The sequence below is a fragment of the Emydura macquarii genome, unplaced genomic scaffold (assembly GCF_026122565.2).
Source record: "Emydura macquarii macquarii isolate MOO-44397 ecotype Brisbane River unplaced genomic scaffold, CSIRO-AGI_Emac_v2 contig_2422, whole genome shotgun sequence".
Taxonomy (NCBI): domain Eukaryota; kingdom Metazoa; phylum Chordata; order Testudines; family Chelidae; genus Emydura; species Emydura macquarii.
Window position 1 is genome coordinate 12,606,838 of NW_027132559.1, and position 17,806 is coordinate 12,624,643.

The following is a 17,806-nucleotide window of genomic DNA, read 5'->3' on the forward strand; positions in this document are numbered from 1 at the left end:
CAGTACAACCACAATACAATCTGTAATATATCTGGACTCACCTGCTGAAAGCAAGTTCACCTGCCAAAGAACAATAAGAAGGATCTACTAAAGTCTAAAGATCTTATTATCTTAAAAATTCTACCTGCGTATGATTAACTTACTTTCTCCTTCAGCTCTGGGACCATGTAGTGCATGGAGCAAGAAACTTTTATCTTTCCTATTATTATTTATCTGACTTACACCATAACTGACAAATTCATACAAAATCAGTACATTAAAACTAGTGAGCAGATATAATAAAACAAGAATATCACTTCCCAGTACAATAAAAAAAGAAATAAAAATCAATATACAGCAAAGTAATGGCTAGTTTTGAAGAAAAGACATTACATAAAATTCAAAGGACCAACCGAAGTTTAATAAAACTAAGTTAAGGAAGCATCTGATATAATCAATACATATTTTTCTCCACAAATCTGAAGGTCATTCATGAAAAGTGCTTACAGGCAAATATTACAGGCTCTTCCTGTGCTAAATGTACTTCTTCCCTTTATCTGCCAGCCTACAGGCCTTTATTAATAAAGGCAATATCATTCTTTTCTTAATGATATAATAAATTCACACTTCAGCAGACAATGATATATAATCTTCCAACTGACCTACCGGGCAGAGACACACAGAGAGGATTATTCCTTCTACTTAAAATAATACTATCCATTCCATATGAAGCCAATAGATTTATTAATTATGTCTCTCTAGGGCAAGTATCTTCCAAAATAAAGTAGTAATTTTCAAAACTTTAGTAATTTCATTGATATATAGTAAAATATAAGATCTGGGAAAATTATATATCAAAGGCACATTAAAAACTGCATCTGTCAGACAAAAATACCTTAAGTCCTGAAACAATGTAGATAAATATTCTTGTCCCCAACAAATTCTACTGAGGTGAAGATAAACTCCTTTGTCTGCAGTGTTTGTTACCTCCCACTGTCCCATGACAATGGCCGTGCCCCTCTTTGCCGAGTCCCCTAAATAGTGTCCCACATACTTAAATTTCCACAAACCTTCAATCAAAAGTGCTCTAAATCAACCTCTTCTTCCTTCTTTTCTTGACATATGCTGCCACCCAAACCCTTCCCTCTTCAAGTTCATTCCCTCTTCTTCCAACATATCCTTGACCCATTTTCTCCAACATATCCTTGACCCATTTTCTCCTCTTGCATCTGCATTACAGTCCTCCTGACAGAGTCTGCCAATCTCCCCATATTTTCTCAACACGTCCTGCCCTGGACCCAGTACCAAGGCGCAAGAAAACATTCCTCAAAGTTAAACACAAGATCTGCATCTCACACCAATTAGTTACTAACTCTTCGTAGTGTTTCTGAGAGCTAATAACCATTTGGAGGCCTGACTCCTTGCTTTGCCCCACCATACAGAATTCAAATGACTCTCTATGACTTCAGTAAAAAATAGTCATGAGCTGCAGGGAGAATGAAGTCCCAGGAATGTTAAATTTTCTCTTAAATAACAAGAAAAATGTCAAACTTCTGATTATTATAAAGTCTGTAAACAAACAAAAACAAACAAGCAAGAAAAACAACACACCCTGATATCTTAACTGATATTTGAAATGAAAATAAGTGATATTCTTTTATCTAAGAAATAAATGGCAGTTGTAGGATTCCTTTATATTTTACCATGGTAAGTTTTTGGAAGCCCTGCTGTCTTCATTGTCCCTTCATGGGTATTTCCTGATTACCTCAATATAAACACCCCCTTCCCCTTATAACACTACACAAAGTTTTGTTTGACTAACTTGAATGCATGTGGAACATTTAAAAGTTAAATATTTAACTTTTTCACGATTATTCAGCATTGTAATTGTATGTTATCAATAAAATTAATTACTGTACTAACTGTAGCATTCATGGAACTGTTGGAATTAATAAGACACTGTTCCTTGTCTGACTCATTATAATTACAGCTACTTATTGCCAGGACATGGAAAAAGAGCTGATAATTCAGACTTTTTATATTTGTATGTGTCATTGCTGGATGCTGTGAATTCATAATTTACAGTGGTATTCAGCATGTACCACAGTCTCTGGTGTCAAGTTGTCAATTTTACACTGACAGGGAAATTTACATTACAGAACTGATAATAAGAGTCATGCAGACTAGGCTTGGAGTAAACTTCCTTGGTGAAAATACTTACCACTAACTCCAGGACACTTAAGTAATCAGAAAAACAATGAGATGCATAGTGGTCTAATACTCTTTGCTACCCTCCACACTTGCACAGCACTGTCTTTGATTTGTGTATTTTGCTTTAATGCCAACTTTTTGGGAGAAGAGAGGAAAGTAAATACATAAAAAGCTGCACAACTCTTTCTCCACTTTTCTTTATTATTGTCACTTATCCTGATCTAGGTATGGCAAATTTTGAAGGTGAAACCAGTTTGGTACCTTGGAGTAAGTTGGTGGGTTGACTTAGTAGAAATAAAGCAGCTGCAATGAGCAAATTTTTTCAACAGTAACAAACCTTTATCGGCATAAATCAGAAGCAAGTAACAATAAGCAGACCAAATATAAGAAAAACCCTTCCAGCATTGATACTAACTGACAGCAGTGAGCAGGCATATTTTATTCCATGTTAGGAAAACTACCGTTACCTTTGCAATTAAAAATTGAGACCTGCAGACAATTGTCTGTTGATTTATTATAATACAAAAAAGCTTAACATCAGATTCCTTGAACTTGCTACTGTGCTAATGCAAATATACCACATTATAGCTCACAAATCTCAAATTTGGACAAGGAAATTGTATTTTAGGATTAGTGTTTTACTTGAATTAATTTTAAATTGTAGTTGAAAATTACTTTTTTCCTGTTCAAATTTTACTTTTTTGCAAGACATGTCTACTTACCCCCAATCAGCATTGTGCAAATGGAGAAAATCTTTTCTGCATCAGTATTGGCTGAAACATTTCCAAACCCAACACTGGTGAGGCTGCTGAGAGTGAAATACAGAGCAGCTATATAGGCACTTCTGATTGACGGGCCTCCTAGTGTATTATTGCCATAGTAAGGAGACTCTATACGTTTCCCCAGCTCGTGAAGCCAACCTGAAAAAGGAAAAAAGTCCATTGAGAAACAGCATAATGAAAACCACAGATTCTGTAAGATAAATGTCATACTTTTTAAGATTTAGGGCATTGGATTCTATATATGATTCCAAGAATAAAATGAAGATTAAAGCTTCAATCCTACAAACACTTACAAGGTGTTTAGAGAATTATGTCCATACAGGATTTGTTCTTAGGCATATGGCGAAAAATGGACTTCTTCTCTGAAATCAAGTGTTTATGAGATGCATTCAACAGCTGTACTGGACAACTCAAAGAATCCAATTTAGCAGAGAAAAGTAATCTAATAATATTGTAGCATGAATACTATTTCCATGCCATTTTTTCCATTAATTACTGTTTGGAAAGCTTTTTGAGATTCTGAGTGGCAAAGCACTACTTATTAAGTATTATCATAAAGGTTTTGGAGTTCAATATATATATTTCTTCTTTAGAAAAGAAAAGGTTCAGAAAGCCAGACAAGACTTATAAACCAAAGTTAAGATTTTAAAAAATGCTCTGGTGATTCTGTTTTTGAAATTGCTCATCTAATCATTATTTTCATTTTGCCCAAAATACATCTAATTGAGGGACAGCTAAGCAAACCTTGCTTAAGCACAAAGAAGCTGAATAAAGGCAGATGAGCAACACATTAAGGAAAGAATGGAGAGAAAAATCTATTCGTAGTGCCAAGTTCTGCCTTTTGGAGAATCTGCTTTTGTAGGTGGGAAATCTTCCTGGATGTTCATACACATGAGCAGTATAATTTGCCTGGTATGCTGGCTTCACTTTCAAAAGACCTGTGTAGGATTTCCCTTTGTGGGTTGTATTTTAGACCCTTCATGAACCTTGAATAATGATGTTAATTTATGCATAGAGTGACAGTTTGAAAGACAGGAACATCTATCCTTTCCACACACTTCATACAGATCAGTAAAACTATGAGCTGGAGAAAATTCCTTTAGACTGAAAAATTACAAAATAGGCAAGAAGCTCTAAACATCAAATCTAGGGGTGCTGGAACAATTTTTATAGAGGGGGTGTTGAGACCACCGAATCAAACTGTAAACCCTGTATACGATGGAAACCAATTAAAGCCAAGGGGTGCAGCAGCACCCCCAATACCCCTAGTTCCAGCACCTATGATCAAGTCTAACACTTGTGATAATGTATTGTGATTGTTTTGTGACTTTGTATTGTTATCTTCCTAAAGAATTCAATCAAGCCTCTTAAAGAAGCTTGCAGTGACATACTGACAGACGGGAGGGGGCCATGCTCCCAGGCACTGGGCTGGGGGGGTGCCAGCCAGGCCCTCCTCGGAGGAGCCGCCCCCCACTGACATCCCTGGTGGCCGTGCTGACACGGCCCCTCCACCTCCTGACCCCTCTGCCCCCACCCTGGGCGCAAGGAGGGAACCACAGGGATCCCGGTCACACAGGGGCCAGGTAGGCTCCCCCACCCACCACCGGGTGGCTTGGAGGCATCTGCCCAGCCCCTGTTACTCCCGCTCCCCGCTGGAGGGGCTGGGTCGGCACAGCCGCTGGGGATGTCAGCACGGCTCGGCTCCTACAAGGAGGGCCTGGCCGGTGCCCCTCTTCCCCTCCCTCCCCCAGACCGGCACACGGGGGCATAGCCCCTTCAGTACGCCACTGCACCTGCCGCCCCCACAGCAGGGGGAAGTGAGAGGAAAGTGGGAAACGGGCCCACAGACCCCCTCTCCTCCCAGGGGCATTGTCACTGATGCCACTGCCATTGATGGGGGAGGGGGGAAATACCAGTATTGGCCACTGGGTGCCGGAGACCCAAGTATGCCACTGGCAGTCCGTTGAAGGTCATTACTACCAACTACATCTGCAGTCTCTGTGTTTTCTTGTTTCCTCCTTGTTTCTCTTAGGATGCTTACTACTCCAAAGGGCTGCGGGGTAGGGAGGTGAAGTCAGAGGCAGGGAGAAGCATAGTTGTAGGCTTGCCACCCCATCCCATATAACCTAGCAGGATTATCAGGATGCATAGGTGGGAAGTATGCTGCACCTCCATAAGGTGGCAGTGCAGAGTGACTTAGTTTACCTTGCCAGAAGAATGACTGGATATAATCAGGGCTCAGGGTTGTTCTCTCTGATTTTCCCTATACAAATGGAGTAATTGTATATTTTGAAGGTGGACACAATAAGCGTATTCTCTGTTTTATATTATTGTTCCATGTACCTATAAACATTAGTCAAGACTGGAAGAAAAAGAAGGGACAATTGTTTTATTAATTCCCACATTTCAGCTATGGGATATGGAGGTTGCCATTTAAAAAAAATCAATACACACAAAGGATAGGAAATAGCACAGTTGCACCCTATTCTAAGTAAGAGGAAATGTAATAATCATGAGTAAATGCTGAGTTTTTAAAAGTAACCACTTTAAATATACATGAGCATAACAGGCAATATCAGCAGGAGTAGGACTATGCAAACATTTTAGAAAAGAAAAATTATTTCCAAATAACTTTTATCAAAATCTATGTTTTACAGATGCACACAGTCTCTCTCTGATCTCTCAGTAGGTGTCTCCAGAATCCCCATTCACTCTAATAAAATGGGTAATTCCCAATGCTCACATTTTCTTCTCTCAGCCAATACCAGAGATGACATATTTTAGTTTATGGTTCTATACCTGTGACCTCAATTTCTAAATACTTAATGGCAATTGAGGATGCTCAACATCTTAACAGGGGCACTCAGCATTTTGCTGATTGAGTGATGAAATATACAGTCTGTACAGGAATTGATTCAGGCATTTTACCAGGGATCACAATCCAGCTTCTCCTCGTGGATAAGCAAGAGGATGGAACTAGACTGGAATGAGGTAACTGACTATGAAATGAATGTAGCTGAGGCTCAGTATAACTCAGGTATGGTGGACTCTATTTATAATCCAGGAAGGACTGAAAATGTAGGCCTGTTCTACACTACACAGTTAAGTCGATGCAAGGCAGTTTACATCAGCTGTAGATGTGCCTACACTTAAAATTCACTCTTGCTGACGTAACTTAATTATAAGACCACCTTCCCGAGAAGCATAGACTCAGAGTCGATGTAATTAGGCCGATGCAGTGTCAGTGTAGACATTGCATTACTTACATCGACTGTTTTTGGCCTTGAGGAGGTTGTCCCACAATGCCCCATACTGACTGCTCTGGTCACTGTTGTGAACTCAGGAATGAGATATCAGCTAAAATCATCACCACCTGTGGAAAATGGTGCCAGCATTCAGTTCCATTGCCCTATCCAAATTTACTCATGACTGTGAGCTATTCCTTCCTCTTTTCCCCAACTCTTCCTCCCCCTCCTCCCAAGGACCATACTCATGAGGGCTGGTGCTATAACTGGCTGCACGCTGTATCAGTCCCAAGGAGAAGTGAGAATGTGGTGCTTAATAACTTGAGGGGATCAAGGGGAGTGAGTTTAGTATCCTAAGTTTAAATTTCCTTTGGGAATACACTGACAATCATACCTCTGTGTGTTGTATCTATAGCTGCTGCTATTGTGGCCTTCAGGGTCTCCCCATCCAAACTGTGGAATGCCAGATAAGAAGGAGAAAGAAGAGGCTCAGGATGACATGTTCCAGGAGATCCTGAAAGCCAGTGCTGCATCAGAGAATGAGCACAGGGCCTGAAGGATCACCCTTGAAGACAGGACAGAGAAGGAGAGGAGAAAGGCGCTTGAAAAGTAGAAGGACGTGCAGCAGGAGATGCTTGCGCTTCTCAGACAACAAACTGAGATGCTGCAGACTCTGGTAGAGTTCAACAATCCTGTGCTCACCTCCCTCCACAGTCCATAAAGAAATCTATATCTGGACTGCCCAGTTATGCCCACCCATAACATTCCACATGGCATCAGGGATGCCCTACCCTTAACACTCCACTCAGAGGGACATTTAATACAATCACAGCTTCACTTACACTGACCTGGGAAAGCTACGGTTGGTGTGTGTGTACCTGAAATGGAAATGACTGCTCTTTCCCCTCCAAGTTCTGTTCCCTTAATTTATTAAATACTGATTTATTTTGTATTTGCTTGGTTCACGTTACAGAATAAAATTCTATTTATGGAGAACAATTAATCTTTATCAGTTCACAACATATACTGGCTGGTGCTGAGAAGGTCCAACAGCCACCAATTTCCTATTATTTCATTTAGTCACAGAACCCATAACATCATTCACAGACAACATTAATAGGTGTATTGACAACATTACACAAAACTCACTGCAAAAGTCATAGTGGGCTGCAAAAGAGCAAGGCCAGGTAGACCAGACTTCAGCAACACACACTACTCTGGCTCACTATTAAAATGGTCTTTCACAGATTCCTTGAACCTTATAGCTCTGAATTGAGCTCTTCTAATAGCCTTTATATTTGGCTGTTCCAATTCAGTTGACAGCCGCTTCACCTCTGCCCTCTATCCTGGTGGAAACTTTCGCCCTTTGCTTCACAGACAGTATGTAGGACCTAAGAACATAAGAACGGCCATACTGGGTGAGACCAATGGTCCATCTAGCCCAGTATCCTGTCTTCTGACAGTGACCAATGCCAGGTGCTTCAGAAGGAATGAATAGAACAAGTAATCATCAAGTGATCCATCCTAATGGCCATTCCTAGCCTCTGGCAAACAGCAATCCATAGCCTTTGATGGACTCCATGAACTTAACTAGTTCTTTTGGCAACCCCATTATAGTCTCGGCCTTCACAAATCCTCTGGCAAGGAGTTCCACAGATTGACTGTGCACTGCGTGAAGATATACTTCCTTTTTAAACCTGCTGCCTATTCATTTCATTTGGTGACCCCCTCGTTTTTGTGTTATGAGAAGGAGTAAATAACACTTCCTTATTTACTTTCTCTACACTAGTCATGATTTTATAGACCTCTATCATAGGCTCCCTTAGTCATCTCTTTTGCAAGCTGAAAAGTCCCAGTCTTATTAATTGCTCTTCATACGGAAACTGTTCCATACCCCTAATCATTTTTGTTACCCTTTTCTATACCTTTTCCAATTCCAATACATCTTTTTTGAGATAGAGTGACCAGATCTGCATGCAAAGTTCAAGATGTGGGTGTACCACGGATTTATAAAGTGGCAATATGATATTTTCTGTCTTATTATCTATTTCTTTCCTAATGATTCCCAACATTCTGTTAGTTCTTTTGACTGCCATTGCACATTGAGTGGATGTTTTCTGAGAACTTCCACAATGACTCCATGATTTCTTTCTTTCTTAAATAGCTAATTTAGAGCCCATCATTTTATATGTATAGTTGGGATTATGTTTTCCAATGTGTGTTACTTTGCATTTATCAACATTGAATCTCATCTGTCATTTTGTTGGCCAGTCACCCAGTTTTGTGAGATCCCTTTGTAACTCTTCACAGTCTGCTTTGGACTTAACTATCTGAGTAATTTTGTATCATCTGAAAATTTTGCCACTTCACTGTTTACCCCTTTTTCCAGATCATTTATGAATATGTTGAACAGTACTGGTCCCAGCTATACTGTTCAACATATTAATAAATTATCTGAAAAAAGGACAGCAGGCAGCTACAACCACTGGGAAATTTTTTTCAGTGCGGTCCAATCTCATAAGTGGTCCAATCTCAAATTCAGCTGTTATTCTGCATCTGCTGAGCCTGTAGTTGAAGTCCTCCTTGGTGCTGTCGAGGTGGCTGGTTTACAGGCATTGGAGTAAAGGTAGGTCGGGTCTTCGGGATCACTATTGGCATTTCAACATTCCTAATGGTAATCCATTGGTCTGAACAGTCAAAGATCCATGCACCTTCCTTGACCAGCCCACACTGATGCTAGTGAAGCGTCCCTGGTGATCCACCAGCGGTTCATTACCACAGAAAAGTCTTGCACATTTCCCAGAGTCACTGTCCTGCATAGCAGGAAGCCATTAATGACCCTGCATGCTTGTGTGACAGTGGTCCCTGTGGTGGATTTCCCAAGCCCATATTGATTCCTGACTGATCGGTAGCAATCTGGCATTGAAATTTTCCAGAGTGCAATCGCCACGCGCTCCTCCATTGTCATTGTGAATCTCATTTTGGTGTCCCTGTGCTGGAGGGCTGAGACGAGCTCGGCACACACAGATCCAGGAATGTGCTCTTGCGCATTGAAAAGTTCTGCAGCCACGGCTAATCAGCCCAAACCTGCACGGCAATGCGATCCCACCCGTCAGTGTTTGTTTCTTGGGCCCAGAACTGGAGCTCCACCATCTCCATGAGCACAACAAGCAACCTTAAATTATTTCTTTCTATGTCCCACAGCAATCTACCCTCCAAGGAATCATCGTGTCCCCCATGGCTCCTCTTGCACCTCTGCAAATACTGCAGGATCAGGTGCCTCTGCTCACAATGTTCATGACAATACTGCAGAGCTACAGCTCCATGCTTCTGTCACAGAATCATAGAATATTAGGATTAGAAGGGACTTCAGGAACTCAAAGCAAGACCAACTCCTACTAAATCATCCCAGCCAGGGTTTTGTCAAGCTGGGCCTTAAAAACTTCTAAGGATGGAAACTCCACCACTTCTCTAGGTAACCCATTCCAGTGCTTCACCACCCTCCTAGTGAAAAAGTTTTTCCTAATATCCAACCTAGACCTTCCTCACTGCAACTTGAGACCATTGCTCCTTCTGCTGTCATCATCTGCCACTGAGAACAGGCTGGTTCCATCCTCCCTAAAACCCCCCTTCTGGTAGTTAAAGGCCACTATCAAATCCCCCCGCCCCTTCTCTTCTCCAAACTAAAAAAGCCTACTTCCCTCAATCTCACCTCATAAATCATGTGCTCCAGCCCCCTAATCATTTTTGTTGCCCTCCACTGGACTCTCTCCAATTTGTCCACATCCATCTTGTAGTGAGGAGCCTAAAACCAGACACAATACTCCAAATGTGGCTTTACCAGTGGCGAATAGAGGAGAATAATCACTTCCCTCGATCTGCTGGCAATGCTCCTACTAATGCAGCCCAATACGCTGCTAGCCTTCTTTGCAACAAGGGCACACTGTTGACTCATATCCAGCTTCTTTCCACTGTAACCCCCAGGTCCTTTTCTGCAGAACTGCTGCCTAGCAAGTTGGTCCCCAGTTTGTAGCAGTGCATGGGATTCTTCCGTCCTAAGTGCAGGATTCTGCACTTGTCTTTGCTGAACCTCATGAGATTTCTTCTGGCCCAATCCTCCAATTTGTCTAGGCCACTCTGACTCCTATCCCTACCCTCCAGTGTGTCTACCACTCCCACCATTTAGTGTCATCTGCAAACTTGCTGAGGGTGCAATCCACTCCATCCTCTAGATCAGTAATGTCAAAACACATCAGACACCTGTCAACCCCAGGATCCTGCCTTCCAGTGAATCTATGATTAGTTAGCCCAGAAAATAAAAAAGATACTGAGAAAGTGCATCTCCATCATAATGACATCTCTGAGGCATCTTTCCAGGCTCTAGAGGAGTCAGCTGGATGTTTCCTACATCACACTCTGATCTTCAAAAGCAATACTGTAATGTGTGTATGTTAGATAGTCTGCTTTATCAGTACTCTACATGGAAAATATAAGTTGCTTAATGAAATTGATAGAACAGAATCTTAGAAAATGACATTCATTATAATGAACTTTTATATGACATTTAGGATCTGATCCTGCAGCCCTTACCTGCAGGCATTAGCATCCATCCCTTAATAAGTGCACAAAGGAGATACAGATGAATTAAGTTCATATAGTAAATAAATCTTGTGTTTGTAGAAACAAAACCTGCAAAAGTACATTTACTTACTTTTTCACATTAACACATTAAAGTAAGTTAAATAATAAATCTCTACATTGTCCTATTACAAGAAATATTAAAAGTTATTAGTGCCATTAGTAATTAATATTAGTAGCACATCAGATAAAAAGATTTTTTGCATGGTCTTAGTTTTATCATCTACCCAGCAGTATATGGGAATTTATTAATGTGCATTAAGCTCAAGTTAACTGTGAATGTGACAGTCATGGAATTAAACACAGACTTTGGGAAGTCAGCATTTGTCCCTTCTTAGAATAGCTTACTCTGATTCATCTCTCTAGGTCACGCTTTTTAAAAACACAACTAATTTTATTTGATAGCTTGATTGGGTGTGAAATACAGTAAGTTCTGAGAGTATGCACAAAAATCATATAAAGATCTTTAGGTGGCAAATAAGGCTCAGGGGAGGTTGAAATATTGGCCTTGAGGAGAGTTAAGAAAGCACTTTGCGGGAAGAGGAAGCATCAGAGAGCTAGGTGCAGCCAAGTGATTACTGCAAAAGTGAGGGGAAGTGTCAAAGAGAGGCAAGAAATGTCAGTAAAGGAGTGAGAAGCAGTCAGGGTGGTAGAAGAGTATGACCATGAGTTCTCCCCGCATGCTCTCTTCCTCCCTCATGGTGTGGATCGATAGCGCAGTGGCTCTGTCTCTGTTTCTCTCTAGGCTTTCAGCTGATAACCTAACCTCCAACATCCTCCCGGCTGGGGAGACTTAGTCCTCTGGCCTGACCACATATAAGTCTCCCCCCCGCTTTCCGGGGTACCCAAAGTCCAAAATAAACACAAAGAAACAAACTTTTCCCTTTCCTCAGGAAGGCCCTGACAGGCAGACATCTTCCACAGTCAGCCTTCTCTCTCACAATGAACTCAAAATGAACTGCTCTCTGTCCCAGCCAGGCAGCAACTGAGCTGGGCTCTCCCGTTTTAGCTTCTCCCTTGAAGTCAAACACAGCTTCAGTTGTTGTGGGATGGGACTGCTTGGGCTTGCCACAGCCCGTTAATCTTTTCCTGGCCTGATGGATTTGTACACTGCATTGCAGGGAGCGTTAGGAAGAGTTGGATGGAGGTAAATCAGAGATGCCAGAAGCAGCACGGTATTGATAACTAATGGGTCAAATCTTGCAGTCCTTAGGCCAACTGAAGGTTGGAGCATGGAGAATGGAGCAGCTGATATGGAACTAGATTAATAAAGAATTAAAGGAGGGTAATGTAATTAATGCCAGTCAATGTGGGTTTATGGAAACATAGATTCTGACAAACTAACTAGATATCTTTGTTTGATGAAATTACAAGTTTGGTTGATAAAGGTAACGGGGTTGATGGAATATACTTAGACTTCTCTAAGACATTTCACTTGGTACAACACAAGATTTTGCTTTAAAAATTAGAATGATATAAAATTAATATGGCACATGTTAAATGGATTAAAAGTTGGCTAAATGATAGGTCTCAAAATTGTGAACAGGGTAAATTGCAATTGTAAATGGGGAATCATCACTGAATGGGTATGTTTCTATTGCGATCCCGCAGGGATTGATTCTTGGTCCTATGCTATTTAACACTTTAATCAATGACCTGGGAGAAAGCAAGATCATCACTGATAAAATTTGCAGATGATAAAAATTAGGGGAATGATAAAAAGTGAAGAGGAAGGGTCACTGATACAAAGAGATCTGGATCTCTTGATAAACGGGCACAAGCAAATAATATGTTTTAATATGGCTAAATGTAAATGTATACATCTAGGAACAAAGAATGTAGGCCATACTTACAGGAAGGAGAACTCTATCCTGGGAAGTAGTGACTCTGCAAAAATTTGGGAGTTTCCAGTATAATGCTGTGGCCAAAAGGGATAATGCAATCCTGGGATGCTTAAACATGAGAATCTCTAGCAGGAGTAGAAAGGTTATTTTACCTCTGTATTTTGCACTGGTGTGACTGCTGCTGGAATACTGCTTCCTGTTCTGGTGTCCACAATTCAAGAAGGATGTTGATAGATTGGAGAGGGTTCAGAGAAGAACCATGAGAATGATTAAAGGATTAGAAAACATGCCGAATAGTGATAGACTCAAGGAGCTCAATCTATCTAGCTCAAAGATAAAGTTAAGGGATGACTTGATTACAGTCTACAAGTATCTACCTCAGGAACAAATATTTGATAATGGGCTGTTCAGCCTAGCAGAGAAAGATATAACACGATCCAATGGTTGGAAGCTGAAGTTAAACATATTTAGAGGTAAAATAAGGTGCAAATTTTTAACAGTGAGAGTATTAACCATTGGAACAATTTACCAAAGCTCATGGTGGAGTCTCCATCCCTGGCAATTTTTAAATCAAGATTGGATGTTTTTCTAAAAGATACATTCTAAGAATTATTTGGGGGAAGTTCTATGACCTGTGTTATTCAGGAAGTCATCCTAGATGATCACAATGGTCCCTTCTGGCCTTGTAATCTGTGAATCTATGTACGATTTAAAAAGCTGTTTCATCAAAAAATTCCTGACCAACTCTCCTCTACAAATTCCCAGCCTCAATGGTCCCCTTTTTCTGTACATTCAATTACCCTTCCTCTCTTACAACTCTTTCCTCCTTCTGCCATTACAGATGCAGAAATTTCTCATATGCTGTTCTCTTCTAAAGCCTCCTCCTGCTCAGGTGACCCCATCCATTTCCTGATCTCCCTCAATTCTGTCTCACCCCATCCCTTATACTTCTCCTTAATGGTACCTCTCACTCTCCCTTGCTTGGCTCAGTCACAAATCTTAGTATTTTACCTTATGAAACATCAGTCAATATTATGCATCTGGAAATGATGGAGAACAAATGGCAAGTAAAACAAACAAACAAACAAACAAAAACAAACAACCCTCAAAAAACAAAAGCAAACAGACTGGAAAATAAGAATAAAGTATTAGTCACCTTATAAAATACATTACAGTAGTAATACAGAAGCTGATGTCTGCTGATGATGTCATGCTGTATGTATGATGTATGCTGATGTCAGCTGTCTGCTCATGTATAAAGAGCAGTTTGAGGTCATCCTGGCAAAATAAGACTAGCTGAGAGAAAATTAACCCTGCATAACCACACTACATTTTTTTAATGGAAGTAAATTTAACTCCTGTGAGCAGAGCTGGCTCCCACTCTCACATCCTGATCACTATTGTAGGGCTGCTTCCTACCTCTGTTTTAGATCTACTGCTGGACATTGATGAGCTGAAGGATGCTCACTGGGACTTGTGCGATTCCCTTATCAACAAAGCTGCCCATTGGATCCTGTAAAGGAGAACCACAGCTTTCATTACTTAAAAAGAGGTTAGATGAAATTCTGGCCCAACTGACGACAAGGGCAAAACTCCCGTTGACTTCAATGGAGCCAGGATTTCACCCTATATATTTACCCTGTTTCCTTGCAAAGTTTGCCTTGAAAAAGTAAACTCCAATGCAAAACATCCGCTAAACAGTCATCCCTTAGCAAGGTAAATATTTCCATTCTTTTCAATCTCTTGACATGAGAATTTTTCTATGCCCCAATCATTACCATCAACCATTGGCTTCTGATCCCTACTTTTACTTGTGCTATATCTAGTTGGAAGTGGGGTGACCAGAACTGAACACGGTAGTCCAGATAAGGCAACTCCACTTATTTATTTAATTGCATCATAATAGGATGCACTGGGAGAGTGTAATTTAAGGGGACTGTATATGAGGCAAGGAGTCAGTTGGCATTCATAATAAATAAAAGATAGGTGGCGGTTCCTTTTTCAATCATTACATACAATCACTACATAAGTGTAAGACTGATTTAGAGGGAAAGTTAAACTGGAGAAACTTTAGTATAAGTGCAGCAGACACATCTGTAAAGGCTTCATTGCAATAAAATAGGGTTAGAATTAATCTATTCCCCTCTGCCTTTATTCTGCTAGCCCACTTTCATAGAGACAATAGTTTTTTTAACTACAGAAAGAAACTTGACAAAGGGAAAACATTTTAAAGGCTCGTCTACATGGTGGGGTAGTGCACACAACCGGGGTGTGATTCTAAAGCATACTAACATGTTTTGCATTAATCAGTCCATGTAGGCCTAGTGCACTTTACTGTAGTGCTGTAGTATCACTTTATGCACAACACATTACTGTGCTTTGGAAATCACACACCCCCGGAGCATGCATTATCCATGGTGTAGACAAGCCCTCAGTCTTCTTCAAATACAAAAAAAAAAAAAAAAATCCTGTTAAAGTATATTAAATCCATTCCTAATAGATTTTATGCTAACAATAAGCTTTCTTATTCAAAGTTGTGTTTAGAGACATGTATATAGCTTTAACTGTACATTCAAAATACTTCACACGGAGGCAGCTGATGATTTAAATAAATTGATAGGCGCTTTTTACATCTACATTGTCAGTTGACTTCCAGAACAGTAGGGTATAAAATTTTGATGGCCCTATGTGGAATAAGTTTGGTCTAGTTCTTAATGATACGAGTCCACATCACCAAACCTTACCATTGCCATAAACATTAATTGGCACCTTGTTGATATCTCAGCAAAAAATCCCCCAAAAATACAAATCCATATATGGGATGGGCATGGAGATGAACAATACTATCATTCCTAGAAGTACTCCTCCAAGTTCAAATATTGTGGCACACTGGTCTGGCACTATGACAAAACTTGCTTTGACTGTGTGAATTCTGTGGGTAGGACTCCACTCTCTAGTGCTTTCAATAATACATATTTCATAAATTCTAAATATACACATCTATGCAAATGTACTCCTGACCTTCATGGACACAGATGTCTCTCAAGCAATGGAAGCAATGAAGGTGAAGATTCGATTCTAGGAGGCCACGGAGAGAGTAGTGGGAATGGCCAGAAAAATGGTGGGGTGTAGAAAAAGGATCCCACCATTGCCTGGATCCTCTACCCTGCACAAAGGACTTCCACAGGACATTTCAAGTGTTGATGTAAGTGCAGCGCTTAGATTCAAATATGAAGGATGGTACAGAAAACTAGAGCTGCACAAATTTGCAGGCTGGATCTGTATAGTGTAAATAATAACAACAACACACAAATCCTCCATTATGGAATGAAGAAGGGAATATAATCATTATTCTGCATGTAAATATTTTGTGTCACTTTTCTATTAAGTAGCTACAATTCTGAGAAAACTGTTCATGCACAAAAAGTTTGACATTTCAGTTTTAAGATGTGCATCTGTTTAAATGCCAGTGCATATATTAAAATAAAACCTCAATTCATCTAAACTATGAACACCACAAGTCATTACCAACTCTAGCTGACATTACAAACAGCATACTTCAGGGAATGAATCTTGTCACTGCCCTCCTTTACCAATGTTTTTTAAATAAAAATTTAAAAATTGAGGCCCTGTGGTGATTGGTTCAGAATGACCCTGTCAGGAACAGAGTTTTATGAGGACATGGTCTTTACAAATTACAAATGAAGATTTATCAGCAGCAAATGCTAGGATTATCATTGTTATAACGGAAAGGTAAGTTTACCCCACAGAGGACTAGCTTCAATAAAAGCAGCATTTGGCTCCACAGCACAGAAGGTGGATAGAATTTTTATTGAATCTCTTTTCCCAAATTAGCAACTGAAACAAGAGATGGGCCTGAGCCAAAACCCAAGGTACAAGCAGCTACTAACACTAGGGACATCTGGACCCAAACTTTGCATTTAGCTCATTTCTCTATGATAAGCCAAATCAAAACTAGGCCCACTGAAGGCAATGAGAGTTTTGCCATTGACTTCAATGGGGCCGGATTTCATCTTCAGACTTGAGAAAATGTGGCTGTCTATTCATATCTGAGCTTTACAGATGGTAGGCCAAATAAAAAATCAAAAGCCCAGGGTGTCCCCCCCCCCCCCCTGCAAAAAAAAAAAATCACAAAAAATCCACCCATCCACCCACCTACTTCTGGTTGGAGCTGTATTTCTCCATCTTTAGAAACTGGCGCAGCTCCTGCATCTCAGATCCTATCCCAAGATAAACACAGTTGCACAAGAAACAAAAACAAAACAAAGCAAAAAACGGACTACTTGGCTGTAACTTCTTGGTCTCTTCCAAATCTTTCTCTAGTGTGGTGGAAGCAGCCCCCTTAAATCCTAGCATTCTTTGCTACAGGTTAGGACTGCCATCACTGTTACTTGTGAGATGTGTGTCAGCAACCCTTGATCCCCTGCTAACCTGCACCTCCATGACAGACTGACTGGGAACTAACCAGAGCCAGCCTAGTCCCTCACTATTAAGGACATAGGGAAGTTTTAGTGCACACTCTACATGGAATTTAGGTTTCAGGCCCTACAAACAGAGCCAGCGGTTTTCCCAAACTGCCTCTGTTTCTCAGTGCCCATGTCCCCCACCAGTATGGTTCCTGGAACAGCGTAGTACTGGTCTAATGGTATATATTATATGAATGCACATCTATCTGAAGGCTAAACAATCTAAACTATCAAATAGCTTTGTATCGATACAACACATTCGTGCAGAATTTGAGAACCATTCGACTGTACTGCAATATAGAAATGAAAATGCCATGCCAAGGTTGCAATAGGTTTTAATCCACATCTCCAAAGGAAAGTGGCTCCCATTAAACCAGCCAAGAGACATTTATTTTTATAGAACAAAATTAGTTACAATTTGATCCAAAGGGCCAAGATCCAGGTTAGCAACATTTAAATAGTTAATAGAAATAGATAAGTAACAAATGAAGCGACAATGGAGAATTTTACACAGCGAAAAATAAAAGCAGGAGCAGAAAAAGATTAGCAAGACGGAGGGACGTAACTGGTTGGAATAGGGAGAAGTCTTCTGAGAGAAGGTATTTTTGCTCTCTGAATAG

At 40.4% G+C, this 17,806-nt stretch overlaps 1 protein-coding gene across 1 annotated transcript in view; it reads right to left on the reverse strand.

Moving 5' to 3' along the window:
- The window catches only part of KCNH8 (potassium voltage-gated channel subfamily H member 8), a 326,349-nt gene that overhangs the window by 66,929 nt on the left and 241,614 nt on the right, over window positions 1–17,806 (reverse strand). Inside the window, exon 8 of the mRNA XM_067561636.1 lies at window positions 2,913–3,110. Within this exon, the coding sequence (XP_067417737.1) occupies window positions 2,913–3,110 (198 nt within the window). The remainder of the gene's footprint in view (window positions 1–2,912; window positions 3,111–17,806) is intronic.